This window comes from Pelophylax lessonae, assembly GCF_965119305.1.
Source record: "Pelophylax lessonae genome assembly, chromosome: 4".
NCBI lineage: Eukaryota > Metazoa > Chordata > Amphibia > Anura > Ranidae > Pelophylax > Pelophylax lessonae.
The window spans coordinates 98450852-98466707 of NC_138771.1; the positions used below are offsets into that span (position 1 = coordinate 98450852).

At 48.5% G+C, this 15856-nt stretch overlaps 1 protein-coding gene across 2 annotated transcripts in view; it reads right to left on the minus strand.

The window, feature by feature from the left end:
- The window catches only part of NEDD4 (NEDD4 E3 ubiquitin protein ligase), a 519020-nt gene that overhangs the window by 439156 nt on the left and 64008 nt on the right, over window positions 1-15856 (minus strand). For both annotated transcript variants that reach the window (XM_082253414.1, XM_082253413.1), the window contains exon 2: window positions 5930-6003. In XM_082253414.1, the coding sequence (XP_082109540.1) occupies window positions 5930-6003 (74 nt within the window). The remainder of the gene's footprint in view (window positions 1-5929; window positions 6004-15856) is intronic.

Below are 15856 nucleotides of genomic sequence, written 5' to 3' on the forward strand. Positions count from 1 at the left end.
AAAGGACCACTGCTGTCACGGACAGCCTAGAAACCAAGGAAGCAGCACCCAGAGAGACACCAAAGACAAAACTCCAACCTCTGGACCAACTGGTCCGCCAGCTCGCAAGGGCAGGGGGAAGCTGTTCCCCCCTCCAGATCCTGGTGCAAAAGCTTTGCCCACTCAGTTAAAGTCTGGGACACCAATGCTATGGTGAACACCGGCCTAAGGACCGAACTGGCCACAGGAAACATGTGGCGGACCAAAGTCTCGGCTCACCTGTCAACGGGGTCTTTAAAACCAGGAGACTCCTCCACCGGAATTAAAGTGGCTTTATTTGTCCTGAAGACCTAAGAATCTACCACAGGTGGGACTGTCCACTGTTTTAACAGGGACTCTTCAAAGGGATACCGTCTAGCGAAAATGCTTAGGCACCGACCTAATGCATTTAGGTCACTGACTCGTGACAATTTCGTCAAGTAGGCGGAAAAAGGGGACACCTTTTGCCGCTCTTGGGGAACTGCAGGTACCAAGGGGGACAGGCACCTCTGACACAGCATCATCTGCATCCTCCAATTTTTAAAGTTGCCCACACCGATACAATCAATGCATCCACAAGCGAAGTTGCATGCACGGCTGCAGTAGAAGAGGAATCATCCTCAGTATCAGAGCACTCGAAGTGTGCGGACGCAGACCCAGTAGGATCGCTACATACTAAGCTCACCCTGAAACATAATCACGACTCACGAATGGACCACCTACTGGTCCCCGTGAAAAAAACAAAAAAGGGGGGGGGGTCGCCCTCCGAGCCCCTCCATAGAGGCCTGCATAAAAATAAATGGCCTCCTTAAAGGGGGTCGGCGCTGTGATGCGGACGCACAGGTAAGGAACCCAGAGGGTCCGCAGTGCTAAAGGGGGGGTGCCCTAGGCAAAATGGCAGCATGCTGTCATCAAAGGTGACCACCCCAACATCGCCCCCTTCTTGCAGGGAAGGGGGCTAAGCTGGCCGTATGGCCTAGTAGGTCGCGGCCTAAATTTTGGTGGAGGCTCAGCGGCAAAGATTCCATCCAAGGTGAGGTAGGTGGCTACAGGACACTCACCAGGGCCTCCAAAACAGCGTCCGGCCAGTAGGCCGGAGAGCCAGGGCCTAAATTTTCAACCATCCACTCCACCAGCCCAAAACAACAGCCAGAAACCTTAGGACCTCCCTGCCCAGGTCACTAACCCCCAGGGTGATGAAGGACCCTGTTGTAACCCCCGGTGTGCACCCGGAGAAAACCGGTCAGCAGCAGCAGCCCCAAAGAAAGCCCCCCTTCAGAGCACATGGAAAAAAGCCAGTTCACAACCTCCAGGGAGTGGGTGAGGGGGTACTAAAGACCGGTGATCTAGAGGGGCTGGGGAGCAGGGGAACCTGGGTGTCCCACTATCCCAGGTATGGGCCCACATCCACCATCACATCAAAAGTTCAAGGGGGAGAGAGGGGACAACTACTTACCATACCGTGGAACTGCGTGGGCCCCGCTCCAGACAGATCACCTCTCAGGCCGCGATTGGGTCGTATGTGTCCTCGCATAACTTTTAACTCACAGGCCAGCCCGCATCCAGTGGGGCTATTTCATGGCCGACGTAGACCATAAGGATCTAGAATATCCAGTCCAGCAGTTGATTGTAGTTCTCACAGGAACAGAAAAATGAGGAACAAAATCAGTTAAAAAAAGAAAAAAATGCTAGGACCAGAGATCCCAGCAAGGAACTAGGTCCATACTCCTGACTAGGCAGAAAAAACTGAATGCCTATAGCAGGAAGTGGGAGTATACCCCCTGGGACTGTCCCGTAGGCGTGGTAAAGCTTTTCCCTGCCTAGTGTCCTTATCCTATAGGGGGCAGCATATTCCAATTGTCAAGAAGATTCTGGAGCTGTGTTAGTCAATGAACGAAAGAGAAATTGTAATTTTCCCGAAACTTGTCGCAAAATATAAAACATTCCATCGACTCAACATGCCTCTCAGCAAAAAAGCTTGGGGTGTCTACTTTCCAAAAAAGGGTCATTTGGTGGGTGTTTAAACTGTCCTGGCATTTTATGCCCAATATTAGAAGCTTATGCCACACATCATCCACTCTTCTAACCACTTGAAGACACTTTTTGTTTACATGAAAAATCTTTTTTTTTTTTTTACTAGAAAATTACTTTGAACCCCCAAACCTTAGATATTTTTTTAAAGCAGAGGCCCTAAGAACAAAATGGTGGGTGTTGGTATTTTTTTGTCACACGGTATTTGCCCAGAGAGTTTCCAAATGCAATTTTTTGGGAAAAAAACCCTTTTTTTAATTTAATGCACAAATACACTATATATTGCTCAATTGTTTGGTAAAATATAAGAGATGATCTTATGCCAAGTACAGATACCAAACATGACATGCTTTAAAATTGCGCACGCCCAAGCAGAGGCAACAAACTATGTACATTTTTAAAAGCATTTACAAATTTAGATTTACAGGAGGAGGTCTACTGCAAGAATTACTACCCTCGATCTGACATTCGCGACGATACCTCACATGCACGGGGCAATTTCTGTTTACATGACACCAGCATGATGCTTGCGATCCTTTGGCTTTATTTTATTTTATTTTGGACACCTTCCCTTTCTTTTTTTTTTTTTTTTATCATTTTATTGTTATCACAGGGAATTAAAAATATTCCCTATGATAGCAATAAGTAGTGACGGGTACTCTTTTTAAAAAAATCGAGGTCAATTAGACTCTAGATCTCTCCTCTGCCCTTAAAGCATCTGACCACACCAAGATTGGTGTGATAAGATACTTTCCCAATTTCCCAATGGAGCTGTTTATATCTGGCGAAACTGAAGTCATGAAATGCTCTTAGCTTTTGATATCTTAGGCCAAAGAGATGATTGGAACAATTTTGGTCTCCAATCAGCTCTATCGTCAGCTGACGGAACCACCGGCTGCAGTCTCGGGTTACTCGGTGGGACAGGAGAGCCCAAGAAAACTGTGGAAAGCTGCGGGAGTCCCCTTCCACTGCTTGTAAAAGCAGTCTAGCAGCTAATTATCTACCCCATGCACAATACTTTGCCATATATGCACTTTTTAAACTGCGGTGGTGAAATCACCTCCCACAACTCTGCAATCATTTATTACGTATATGGTGAGAGCAAACGCTGTTGCTGTCAGAATAAACAAATCAGTGCTGCAGCTGATGGGCGTACCTGCAAAGCAAACAATGGTTAACAATAAAACACAGTAACAATAAAACATTACAGTATAATATATTATAAAGTACAGCACAGGTAGAAAGAGTAGAAAAGTAGCGTAAGAACAGAAAATTACCTCAATAAAACGTCAACTATTTTTGGCTTTTTAATTTTTTTTGTAACTTTTTTTACACTTTTTTTGTAACTGTAAAAAAACTGTTCCAAGCTAGGGTCTCTGAAAATGCGATAGCCAACACCTTTCGAGACCCTGTGTGAAAGTGTGCCCTAGACTGTGCTGTGCTCTACCCTATACTAATACTCTACTAGTGCATGGTAGCGACGGACACAGTCCCCGATGCAGAGACCAGATTAGCCAGGACAGGAGGGTCAAAAATAGAGGGAGTCATGCCTATATCCACGTTTTCTACAGACACATCTTCCTTGGGGTGCTCTTTGGGTAGGGGTACCAGGGAGAACATCCGGAAAATGCCTCATGCAGCCGGCTCACTGCATCTGGATTGTGAATTTGGGCCACAGCACCTTCTGGATACAGAAGGTCTGCCACGATCTCTTCCTGGAATTTTAGGAAGGATCCACTTCTTCCTGACGCTTTGTATAGCACATAAGCGTTCAGCAGAGCCAAATGGAATAAGTATACAGACACTTTTTTGTACCAGCGTCTGGCCTTACAGCAATTAAGTACGGTGCCATCATCTGGTTGTTGGAAGTCCACTCCTCCCGTGTTAAGGTTGTATTCATGGACACAGAGGCGCTTCTCAACACCAGTCGCCTTTGCAATTTGGGCGGTCATATCTGCATGAATGGAGGACAGAACAAAAACATTCCCTGTGTCCCTTCCCTTCACTGCAAGCAATTTATTACACTTCAAGCAGGCTCTCTCCCCCCTGTCTATGTCAGAATCTACAAGCCGTTGGGGGAAGCCCCAGCGATTAGGTTGCACAGTGCCACATGCGCCAATTCCAAAATTAAAAAAGGTGCCTAAAAAGTGTCACACTTGTGTAATATTTGTCCACGTATAAATGGTACCCCTTTCCGAATAAGGGTGACACCAAGTCCCAAACAATCTTGCCTGCTCCTCATGTAGGCTGGGCAGTTGGGTGGCTCCACATTGCTATCTTTTCCCTCGTAAATCCGGAAACTACATGTATAGCCTGTTGCCCTGTTACAGAGCTTGTACATCTTGACCCCATATCTGGCACGCTTGCTAGGGAGAAACTGCTTAAAAGCAAGAAAGCCAGAAACGCAGACAGCTTGTTGGGGTATATACAAGGCTGCAAACTTCTGGTTGAAGTGAATTACAAGGGGCCGAATTTTGTGGAGCCTGTCATATCCAGGGTCACCCCGAGGACAACAGAGTTAATTTCACTGAAGTGCATGAAGATTTGTTCGCATCTAGTCCTGGCCATGGCAGCAGAGAACACAGGCATATGATGATTTGGCTCAGTGACCCAATATGACCGCAACTCACTCTTTTTAGTAATGCCCATGAGGAGGGATAGGCCCCGAGAGGCTTTAAATTCGGAAACAGTGATATGCTTCAATGCAAATTCTCTGGCAAGGGTCAAATTTGGATTTGCAGCGATTAATTGATCGGCATATAACTTGCTTTGGTCCACAATAGATCTGTAAAGATCTTCTGTGAAAAACAGCTAATAAAAACCAAGGGAAGTCAAATCTGCTGTTTCCACCTGAATTCCAGTAAATGGGGGGTGTACAGACATTGCAGAAGTGGTGGGCTCCCAATCAGGATTTGCAAGCACATTAGGAAGGACACCATGGGCTCTACGGACCGGTCTTCCAATTATTGGTGGCTGCGGGAAACTACGTAAGCTAGCCACCACACCAGCTTGAACTGCATTTATGGGACTCGCTATGTCACCAAGTGTTACTGCAGTGCTGGTTTGACTATGACCAGGATGTACTAAGCCGCTGGTGCTTGCCAGGGTGGCGGGGAACCCTGCTCAACCCACCTACCCCCCCCCCCCCCCCCGTTGCGCACCAGGAAAAAACCCGGCCAGCAGCAACACCAACAGGCCCCCCTTAAAAGCACTAGGTCCTTACTCCAAACTAGGCAGAAAATAGCGGAGAGTGGGTGTATACCGCTTGGGACTGCCCATAGGGGTAGTCAAGCTTTTTCCTGCCTAGTGTCCTACTCCTGTAGGAAGTATAACCCAATAGATAAAAAGAATCAAGGGCTGTGCCCGTCAATGAACGAAAGAGAAGTAAAATTTTTATGGTTTTCATTTTTTTTTTAATTGTCTTTAGTACCACTTTAATTACACCCCATCCTGGCACTAAGCCATGACACTTCCCACTGAAGTTCTGGCAATTCACAGTTCAATTTCATGGGTGAGACATAAAACCAGGAAAGTCAGGAATAAACTTGACTGGGACAGAAGGGGAATTTACATGTGCAGCCTGGATCTAGGTTTCAAGGGGGCTAAACGGAGACAAAGAAACGGATCTGAGCACTAATACAGGTACCTGTAGGCACTAAAGGGCTACTAACCTGTTGCACGGTTACCTTAGAAATGGTTTAATGCCAGGGTAAGTTTACTTTAAGGCGCATAACTTAATTTTAAGTACAGCTTTATATTCTAGTACTATGTTATGTTCTTTTGTTACTCTTACCTCGATCTAAATTGTGAGGAATCGGAACAAAATAAATTAAATTCAAGACACAAAAACTGAATAATATACCAGAAGAGATTCATTTACCTTGCTCCTAATAGGTCTTTCTTTGCCAATCCAATTCCTGAAATGACTTTCACACGAAGAACACGGGAGTCTGCCTAGAATAAGCAGATACATAAAAATTAGTGTTGCTACAAAATGTAAGTATCTATAGGACTCACCATTAGTGATGTTAATCCACAGCCCACAGACATTTGCAGAGACTGGGCTATGACCACTTTCTAAAGAAATAGCTAAAAGAACATGCTTCAAGCCATCGACACACCTCTTCTATTCTTCTTTCTATGACATGTTCATGTGCATCATGCTGAGCTCGGTTCCCTCTCCTGGACCCGCTCCATTGCTCAGTGTCTGATGGTTAATAGGAGGGCAGGCAGTATTTAGGCTGCATTCAAACCTCAGTGTAGTGTGAATGACACATTGCAGAATGCACATTTGAGATGGCATTCATTTGAATGTCACCTAAAATCGTGGTGCGGTACATCCGCGATAAAACATGCTGCTTTTATGACGAACCGCATTCCATAAAGCATGTTGCCCAAATAAAGCTCCTGAACTTTTTTAGGGAGACAAGCTTCACGCTGCTGGATTTCACGTGACAGTCACAGCAGACCCGCACTACGATTTTAGGTGCTATTCAAAAATGGCATCTCAAATGTGCGTTCTGAAATTTGTTATTCACACTTGGGAGTTTTGAAATAGCGGGCAGAATCAAAATTCAAAATGCCAAGGTGTGAATGCTTTATGTTTTTTGGTCACTGGCAACTGATTCTGACTTTGGCGGTTCTGAGATCCTGATAGAGGGCTACTTTTAAGTGTGTTGAGGGGAAAGCCGGTATAGACCTTGATCTGAGTTCTGTGACTGAGTAAAAGTAAGGGGCAACCCATACAAGGCTTTTAGCATAAAGGATTCCTCTAGTGACCAGAGCTGCACAGTCCTCATCTAGGGCAAACTTAAGCTACAGAGGTTGTTAAATATGCCTATGCTCCAGGGCGGCCGGTTGGCAAACCCAGATCGAGATCAATGGCTTGCTGACCAGCCATACCAGAACATCTCACTTTCATGTTCACTTTAAATTCATAAGGACTATGTATCGCATGGTACCTTGCTGCCTTCAAGCAATGATTCCAGTATTGACTTCGCCTCCTGAAACTCCTCCTCTCAGCAACTGCCAAGCAGGCTCTGAATTCTGTGACACAGCAGTGCTTATTCACAGGGTGAATAGGTATCACAAAATTCAAAGAAGTTAATGTGTGGGGATCTTCACAAATTAAAGTTGTTGTAAAAGCACAAGGTTTTTAACCTTCATGCATTCTATGCATGAAGGTAAAAAACCTGTGTACAGGGGCCCCCCAGACTCCCCTATTACTTAACTGAGCCCCACCTTGATCCAGTGATGTCCACATGAGCCTTGCCTCTCCAGGGACTCACACTTCTGATTAGCTTTTGGCGGCACAGCAGGAGTTGGCTCCCGTTGCAGTCAATCACAGTCAGTGAGCCAATCGGGAGACAGAGGGGGTGGGGCCGAACTGGAGTTTCGTGTGTGAATGAACACACAACCGCAGGTCGGGAGCGCGCCTGCTTGGGTACTCCCTGAACAAGTTGCATGCTGTGGGGAGCCAGAAGCGCTGGCGAGGGACCCGAAAAGAGGAGGATCCAGGCTGCTCTGTGCAAAACCACTACACAGAGCAGCCAAGTATAACATGTTTGTTATTTTAAAAAAGAAAAGCTTTAGTATCACTAAGCCTGGATACATACTATACAACTTTTGTTGTTAGATTTCCTTTAGATTTACCTCCAACTATGTAGTGCAAGGGCCTGCCTAGCTGGATACAAATTGAAAGTGTTTAGATTTGACCTCATATTATGTGGTTTTGGTAAACCTAAAGGAAAAAATCTAAAGAAAATTGTATAGCGTGTATCCAGCCTAAGTTTAGAAACTTCATTCATTCAGATTAATAGGAGTAACTGAAAAATAATATAGGAATAAATATAGGATTTTAACTTTTGACCATACTTTAACCACTTGATCTCTAAGAGGTTTTACCCCCTTCATGACCAGGCAATTTTTTGCGATATGGCATTGCGTTAGAATAACTGACAATTGCGCTGTTGTGCAATGCTGTACCCAAATGCATGTCCTTTTTTTCCCACAAAATAGAGCTTTCCTTTGATGTTATTTCATCACCTCTATGCGTTTTGTTTTTTTGCGCTATAAACAAAAAAAGGCTGACAATTTTGACAAAAAAAAAAAAAAAAAGAATAATAATTTTCACTTACTGCTATAACATACATCCAAAAAAAAAAAAAAAAAAAAAAAAAAAGGTAAATCAAATTTCTTCATTATTTTATGCCAAAATGTATTCTGCTACATATTTTCGGTAAAAAGAATCCCAAAAGTATATATTGATTGGTTTGCACAAAAGTTATAGCGTCCAAAAACTATGGGATATATTTATGAAATTTTAATTTATTTATTTCACTAGTAATGGCAGCGTTCAGCGACTTTTAGTGGGCTACGATATTGCGGTGGACAAATCAGAAAGAAGGTTACGCACCAGGGAGTGTGTGGCCAAAGGTCGTTGGAAGAAGACTGCCAAAGCCGGCACCTGGCCCTTGATGGTACTCAAGGGCAACTTCTGTTCAACCCCCTGTTGAAGGAAGATTAGGATCCGAGTCACCAAGAAGGAGCGAGGATGAACTTCCTAGAAGTAGATTTCTCAGCTTTCAACAGTGTAGGAATCACTGATTCAGATAAACCCCAGGCCGTTAAAGCCAGCGACTGTAAAGCAGGATGGAAGATCAATCCTTGGAACAGGAGATCCACCCTGAGAGGAAGCTTCCAAGGAACATCGGCGACCAGCCACACCAGATCAGTGTACCAAGCCAGACAAGGCCAGGCTGGAGCCACTAAGATGACCGAAATCCCTTCTGCCTCGATACTGCATAGAAGTCTTGGCAGACGCTTGAGAGGAGGGAAGGCGTAGATCCGACAATACTGACCCCACGGGGACACCAGCTGGCATCTGCCAGAGGATCCCCTGACCAAGCCCCAAACCTCTGCACCTTTCTGTTGAGCCGATACACCAACAGATCCACCTCGGGGTGCCCCACCGGAGACACAGCTGATGAAACACCTCCAGATAAAAAGGGACCACTCCCGTTGGTCCAACGCCTGATGACCAAGGAATGTGTACAGGGGAGAGGGCTGGAACAAACCGTTTTGCCCACCTTAGAATGCCAGCTACCTCCAGAACACTCTTGTGCCCCCTTGGTGATTGACAAACCACGGCCATTGCATTGTCCAACTGAGTGCGCACTAGACAACCATGAAGATGATCCGTCCAATGATTCTGACAGTCTGATTGCTCGGAGTTCCATGACATTGATCGGTAGTCTGGACTCTTCCAGCATCCAGATCCCCCGAGCAGAATGCTTGCCGAGGACACCTACCCAGCCGGACAGGCTGGCATCTGTGGTGACCATTGTCCAAAACAAGGGGGGGGAAGGATTTTCCCAGCCAAAGTGAAAGCAGTTGAGTGCTTTGAGGTCTAGGATTGGACGCACTTTGCCTCCCTTCCTGGGGACTGTGAACAGGTTTGAGTAAAAACCCTTAAAACTTTCCAAAGTTGGAACTGGGACAATCACCCCTTGAAAAAGCAGGGCTTGTACTGCCCGAAACAGACCCTGTAAGCGGTCTGAGAACAGCCCAGAGTTGGAAGGAAAACACTTTGCTGGGGGACAAGAACGAAACTGTCATGGTCTTACCTTCTTGCTGTTCTCCTTCGTTTGACATGTGCTGGCGGCCATCTTGGTTTCTGGGTTTCTTGTAGCCTCCCACTCTGCGGCTTCTCCTTCCCACTGGGAGGAGCTGGATGCCTAGCTCATATATATAGGAGGTCTGTGGCTTCAGTTCCTTGCTTGGTCCTCCTGTGTTCACATGCTTCTAAGACTGCTGCTGCTTCTGGTTCCTGATCCTGGCTTCGTCTGATTACCCTGCTGGTTCCTGATCCTGGCTTCGTCTGACTACCCTGCTGGTTCCTGATCCCGGCTTCGTCTGACTACCCTCCTGGCTCCTGACCTCTGGCTTCGCAAAGACTCTGCTTCGGTTTTGCCATCCGTTTGGACTTTTGCTTTACAGCTTGATTTTCAATAAAGCCTTCTTATTTTCACTTATCTGTTGTTGTACGTCTGGTTCATGGTTCCGTGACATTAGGACCAAGCCATGAATTCTGACGGTACAGGGCCATCCTCGCTACCCACGCTGGTTGCCAGACTTGATCAGCAGGATCACCTGTTGGGTCAGTTCGCTGTGGCGTTGCAAATCCTGCTTGAACGCACGGCTCATTTCGCTCCCGTTGCCGATGGGTCGGTTGTCGCTCCTGGGCCCGCTCCTACTGCCGCTCCGGTTGTTGCGCCAGAGTCTACCCCGACACCTGTTGTTGCGCCTGCGGTGTTTCGGGGTATGACCGGTTCTGCCCCCCTTCCACAGCGCTTTGGGGGAGAGCCAACTCAGTGCCGAGGTTTCCTCAACCAGGTGGGCATTTATTTCGAGTTGCTGCCACATGCCTTTCCTACTGAGAGATCAAAGGTGGGCTTCTTAATTTCGCTGCTCTCGGACAAGGCCTTGGCCTGGGCCAGCCCTTTATGGGAGAACAACAATCCGGTGGTTGCCGAGTTTTCCGGTTTTGTTGCTTCTCTTCGGAGGGTATTCGATGTGCCGGCTCATGCTGCCTCTGCTGCGAAGCTCCTTATGTCCATCAGACAGGGTTCACGATCCGTAGCTGAATACGCCATTGAGTTTCGTACCCTGGCAGCAGAGGTGGGCTGGAATAATGAGGCTCTGGTCGCTGCTTTCTCTCATGGTCTCTTCTCGGATGCCTTGAAGGATGAGGTTGCAGCTAAGGACCTACCAGTGGAGCTCGAGTCTCTTATTTCTTTCCTGATTTTGATTGACACCAGACTCAGGGAGAGACCTTCCTTTAAAGGAGAGTCTGCGGAGGCCTCCTAACAGATTGGCGCCTACCTTTGCTGTCCCACCCGCGCCTCCCTCTCCTCCCACGCCTCCTGGGGATGACTTGGCTGGGGATGAACCCATGCAGCTGGGCTTTGCTCGCCTGTCCGAGGGGGAGAGGGTACTCCGGAGACGCGAGGGCCGATGCATGTACTGTGGTCTCGGTGGGCATTTTCGGTTGGCATGTCCGAACCGTCCGGGAAACGCTCGCACCTGAGATCCTGTCGGGGGCAGATCTTGGGCGGAGTCTCCTCGTCCCCGGTTTCCCGTGTTGACAAACCACTGATCACTGTTGTCCTCTCCTGGGTCGAGGGCTCAGTGACGACCCAGGCGTTGGTGGACTCTGGTGCTGGTGGTTTGTTCATTGATAGTGTGTTCGCTGCCGCCAATTCCATTCCTCTGCAGGCCCGAGGTTCTCCACTGGCTCTTGAGGCGATAGACGGCAGACCCCTTCTGCCGCCACACGTGACTCATGAGACCCTTCCAGTGGGGATAGCCATTGGTGCCGTTCACAGAGAGTCGGTCTGCTTCCAGGTTATTTCGTCTCCACACTACTCGGTGGTCTTGGGGTACCCCTGGCTCCAGAAGCATAATCCGACTTTCGATTGGAGATCGGCCGAGATCCTCTCGTGGTCTCCACAGTATGGGGCTAGTTGCATCCATGGGCCTGTCAAGTTGCTGTGTACTTCCTCGGACTCTCTGTTGCCTCCTGAATACGAGGAGTACCGGGATGTATTCGATAAGGTGCGCGCGGTTGCCCTACCTCCGCACCGCCCATACGATTGGGCCATCGAGTTACAACCTGGTGCCGTTCCTCCTCGTGGCAAGGTCTATCCACTGTCGGTAGCAGAGAATGAGGCCATGGAGGAGTACGTGAAGGAGGCGCTTTCACGCGGACACATTCGCAAATCCTCGTCTCCGGCAGGGGCTGGATTTTTCTTTGTGAAAAAGAAGGGCGGTGAGTTGAGGCCTTGCATCGATTACAGGGGTCTCAATCGCATCACGATCAAGAACGCTTACCCGATACCCTTGATTTCCGAGCTGTTCGATCGCCTTAAAGGGGCCACGGTCTTTACCAAACTCGACCTGAGGGCGGCATATAACCTCGTAAGGATCAAGGCGGGCGATGAGTGGAAGACCGCGTTTAACACCAGGACCGGTCATTATGAATCCTTGGTTATGCCCTTTGGGTTGTGCAATGCGCCCGCAGTCTTTCAGGAATTCATCAACGATGTTTTCCGTGACCTGTTGCAGCAGTGTGTGGTGGTCTATTTGGATGACATCTTGGTATATTCTGAATCCATGGAGACCCACATTCTGGATGTCAGACGACTGTTGCAACGGTTACGAGAGAACAAGCTGTTCGGTAAGCTTGAGAAATGCGAATTTCACCGATCCCAGGTAACCTTCTTAGGTTACATCATTTCCGCTGAGGGGTTCTCCATGGATCCTGAGAAGGTTTCGGCTGTCCTACAGTGGCCCCAGCCCAGTGGTCTTCGCTCCCTGCAGCGCTTTTTGGGCTTCGCCAATTATTATCGGAAGTTCATCAGGGACTTTTCCATGCTAGCCAAGCCTCTCACGGATCTGACCAGGAAGGGCAGTAATTCCCAGGTCTGGCCGCTCGAGGCCATCCGAGCTTTTGAGGCTCTAAAGTCCGCCTTTGTGTCGGCTCCGATTCTGTCGCATCCCAACCCTGGGTTGCCCTTTGTCCTCGAGGTGGACGCGTCTGAGACGGGAGTAGGCGCCCTTCTGTCTCAGCGTAGAACACCAGAGGGTCCTCTGCTTCCTTGTGGGTTTTACTCCCGGAAACTGTCTTCCGCGGAGTGCAACTATCAGATTGGTGACAGGGAGTTATTGGCCATCGTGCAGGCCCTTAAAGAATGGAGGCACTTGCTCGAGGGTTCGGTGGTTCTGGTCCTCATCCTGACGGACCACAAGAATCTGACCTACCTTTCTGAGGCCAAGAGATTGACACCACGTCAGGCCAGATGGGCTCTGTTCTTGTCACGTTTTAATTACGTGGTCTCCTACCTACCCGGTTCCAAGAACATCAGGGCGGATGCCTTATCACGGCAGTACTCCGACCTGTCCAGGGAGGAGTCGATTCCGACTTCGGTCATACCTCCGAATCAGATCCTGGCCGCCATTCGCATCAGCCTGACCTCTCCCCTGGGTGAGCAGATTTTGGCGGCTCAATCTGGTGCTCCCTCTGGGAGACCCAATGGCAGATGTTTTGTGCCTGAGGAGTTGCGCACTCGGTTGTTGCGAACCTACCATAACTCCAAGACCGCGGGGCATCCTGGAAAGAATCAGCTGTGCTGGGCTGTTTCACGTCAGTTCTGGTGGCCTTCCCTACGTTCCGACATCGCCGCATATGTAGCGGCATGCTCCGTTTGTGCCCAGAGTAAGTCCCCTCGGCACCTTCCGTTGGGTCTTTTGCAACCCATAGCCACTGGGGAGCGCCCATGGTCACACCTGGGGATGGATTTCATTGTGGACCTCCCTGCATCCCGAGGCCATACGGTCATTCTCATGATTGTGGATCGGTTTTCCAAAATGTGCCACTGTGTTCCTCTCAAGAAGTTACCCTCTGCACAGGAGTTGGCCACGATTTTTGCCAGGGAGGTTTTCCGGTTGCACGGTTTGCCCAAGGAGATTGTGTCGGATCGGGGGAGTCAGTTTGTGTCCAGGTTCTGGCGCGCCTTTTGCTCCCAGTTGGGGATTCATCTCTCCTTCTCCTCGGCCTACCACCCTCAGTCCAATGGGGCCGCAGAATGATCCAATCAGGCCTTGGAGCAATTCCTTCGTTGCTATGTCTCCGATCACCAAGACAATTGGGTTGACCTCCTGCCTTGGGCTGAGTTTGCCAGGAACACGGCGGTGAACTCTTCCTCTGGGACGTCTCCCTTCATGGCCAATTATGGGTTCCAACCTGCCGTGTTACCGGAGGTATTCTCTTCCCAGGATATTCCGGCTGTGGAGGATCACCTTTCCGTCCTACGTGCTTCTTGGGTACAGATCCAGAAGTCCCTTGAGGTCTCTGCGCAGCGCCAGAAACTCCAGGCTGTTTGCAGACGAGCGCCTGCTCCTTCCTACCAGGCCGGAGACCGTGTATGGTTGTCCACCCGCAACCTCAACCTTCGAGTGCCCACTCCCAAGCTGGCGCCTCGCTTTGTTGGTCCCTTCCGAGTGCTTCGCAGGGTAAACCCGGTAGCCTATGCCCTTGCGCTTCCTCCTGGCATGCGGATCTCCAACGTGTTTCATGTCTCCCTGTTGAAGCCACTGGTGTGTAATCGTTTCACTTCCTTGGTTCCTCGGCCTCGTCCGGTCCAAGTGGGCAATCGTGAGGAGTATGAGGTGAGCAATATCCTGGACTCACGCCTGGTCCGCGGTCGGGTGCAGTTTTTGGTTCATTGGCGTGGTTATGGTCCAGAGGAGCGTTCCTGGGTTCCCTCCGCAGATGTCCATGCTCCTGCCTTGCTCCGTGCCTTCCACGCACGCTTCCCTCAGAAACCGTTCTTTACTCCGCGGAGGAGGGGCCCTTGAGGGGGAGGTACTGTCATGGTCTTACCTTCTTGCTGTTCTCCTTCGTTTGACATGTGCTGGCGGCCATCTTGGTTTCTGGGTTTCTTGTAGCCTCCCACTCTGCGGCTTCTCCTTCCCACTGGGAGGAGCTGGATGCCTAGCTCATATATATAGGAGGTCTGTGGCTTCAGTTCCTTGCTTGGTCCTCCTGTGTTCACATGCTTCTAAGACTGCTGCTGCTTCTGGTTCCTGATCCTGGCTTCGTCTGATTACCCTGCTGGTTCCTGATCCTGGCTTCGTCTGACTACCCTGCTGGTTCCTGATCCTGGCTTCGTCTGACTATCCTGCTGGTTCCTGATCCCGGCTTCGTCTGACTACCCTCCTGGCTCCTGACCTCTGGCTTCGCAAAGACTCTGCTTCGGTTTTGCCATCCGTTTGGACTTTTGCTTTACAGCTTGATTTTCAATAAAGCCTTCTTATTTTCACTTATCTGTTGTTGTACGTCTGGTTCATGGTTCCGTGACATTAACTCAATTTTGTAGCCGGACCGAATGACTTAGTGGACCCATGTCTTGCCCCAAGGAAGTCCACGGATACGGAAACCAGCGAAGATGTCCCTCCACCCCCGATACAGGTGAGGGCACACCTTCATGCTGAAGGAGCCTTGTCCATTGGTCTGGAGAAGTCCGATCTTGGCTTGCCAGACCAGGTTTGTTTGGATCCTCCCGAAGAGGCCCTGAAAGGCTTTGAGCCCTTGTCAGTTGACCCTGAGGGATAAAAAAAACTCCCCCCTCCATTACTAGTAGGATCACCCAAACAGCCCCAGGGTATGTGGAAGGGGGGGCAGGTGAGGGACTCAGCAAGAGGGAGTGCCTGCGGGAAGGAGGGAAACCCGGGGGTCCAACTGTGCCAAGGAGGGGCCCAGTTTACAGTTTTACTGTATTAGATGTATTATAATGAGATTATACTCTGCCACCAGAATTACTGTAGAGATTATACTCTCCCACCAGAATTACTGTTAAAAGTTAGAAAATCATAATTCTGTACACAGAAGGTATTACATGCAGTAAACACGTTTATACATGTATATATTTTTTTTTGTTTAGTTTTGCATACATTATGGTTTCTCAAGGACCTGAATATTCAGTAAATGCTACTACAATAACGTTTATTTTGTTGTATAAAAGAGTTTAAAAGAGAAGTGTGATGCATGTTCTACTGCACCTCTTTCTATTTGTATTCAAACCAGATGCAGATTATTTCTTTAGGAGTCGCTATCATAGATGTTTAATTTTCTTTACATTGGTATGACTTATTTTATTGTTTGCCTCATGCTATTACATAAAGGTTTAGTCATGGTGAGCTCTCTCAAACTAGACAAAGGGAGTAGCTTTGCTACTGATCACTACTT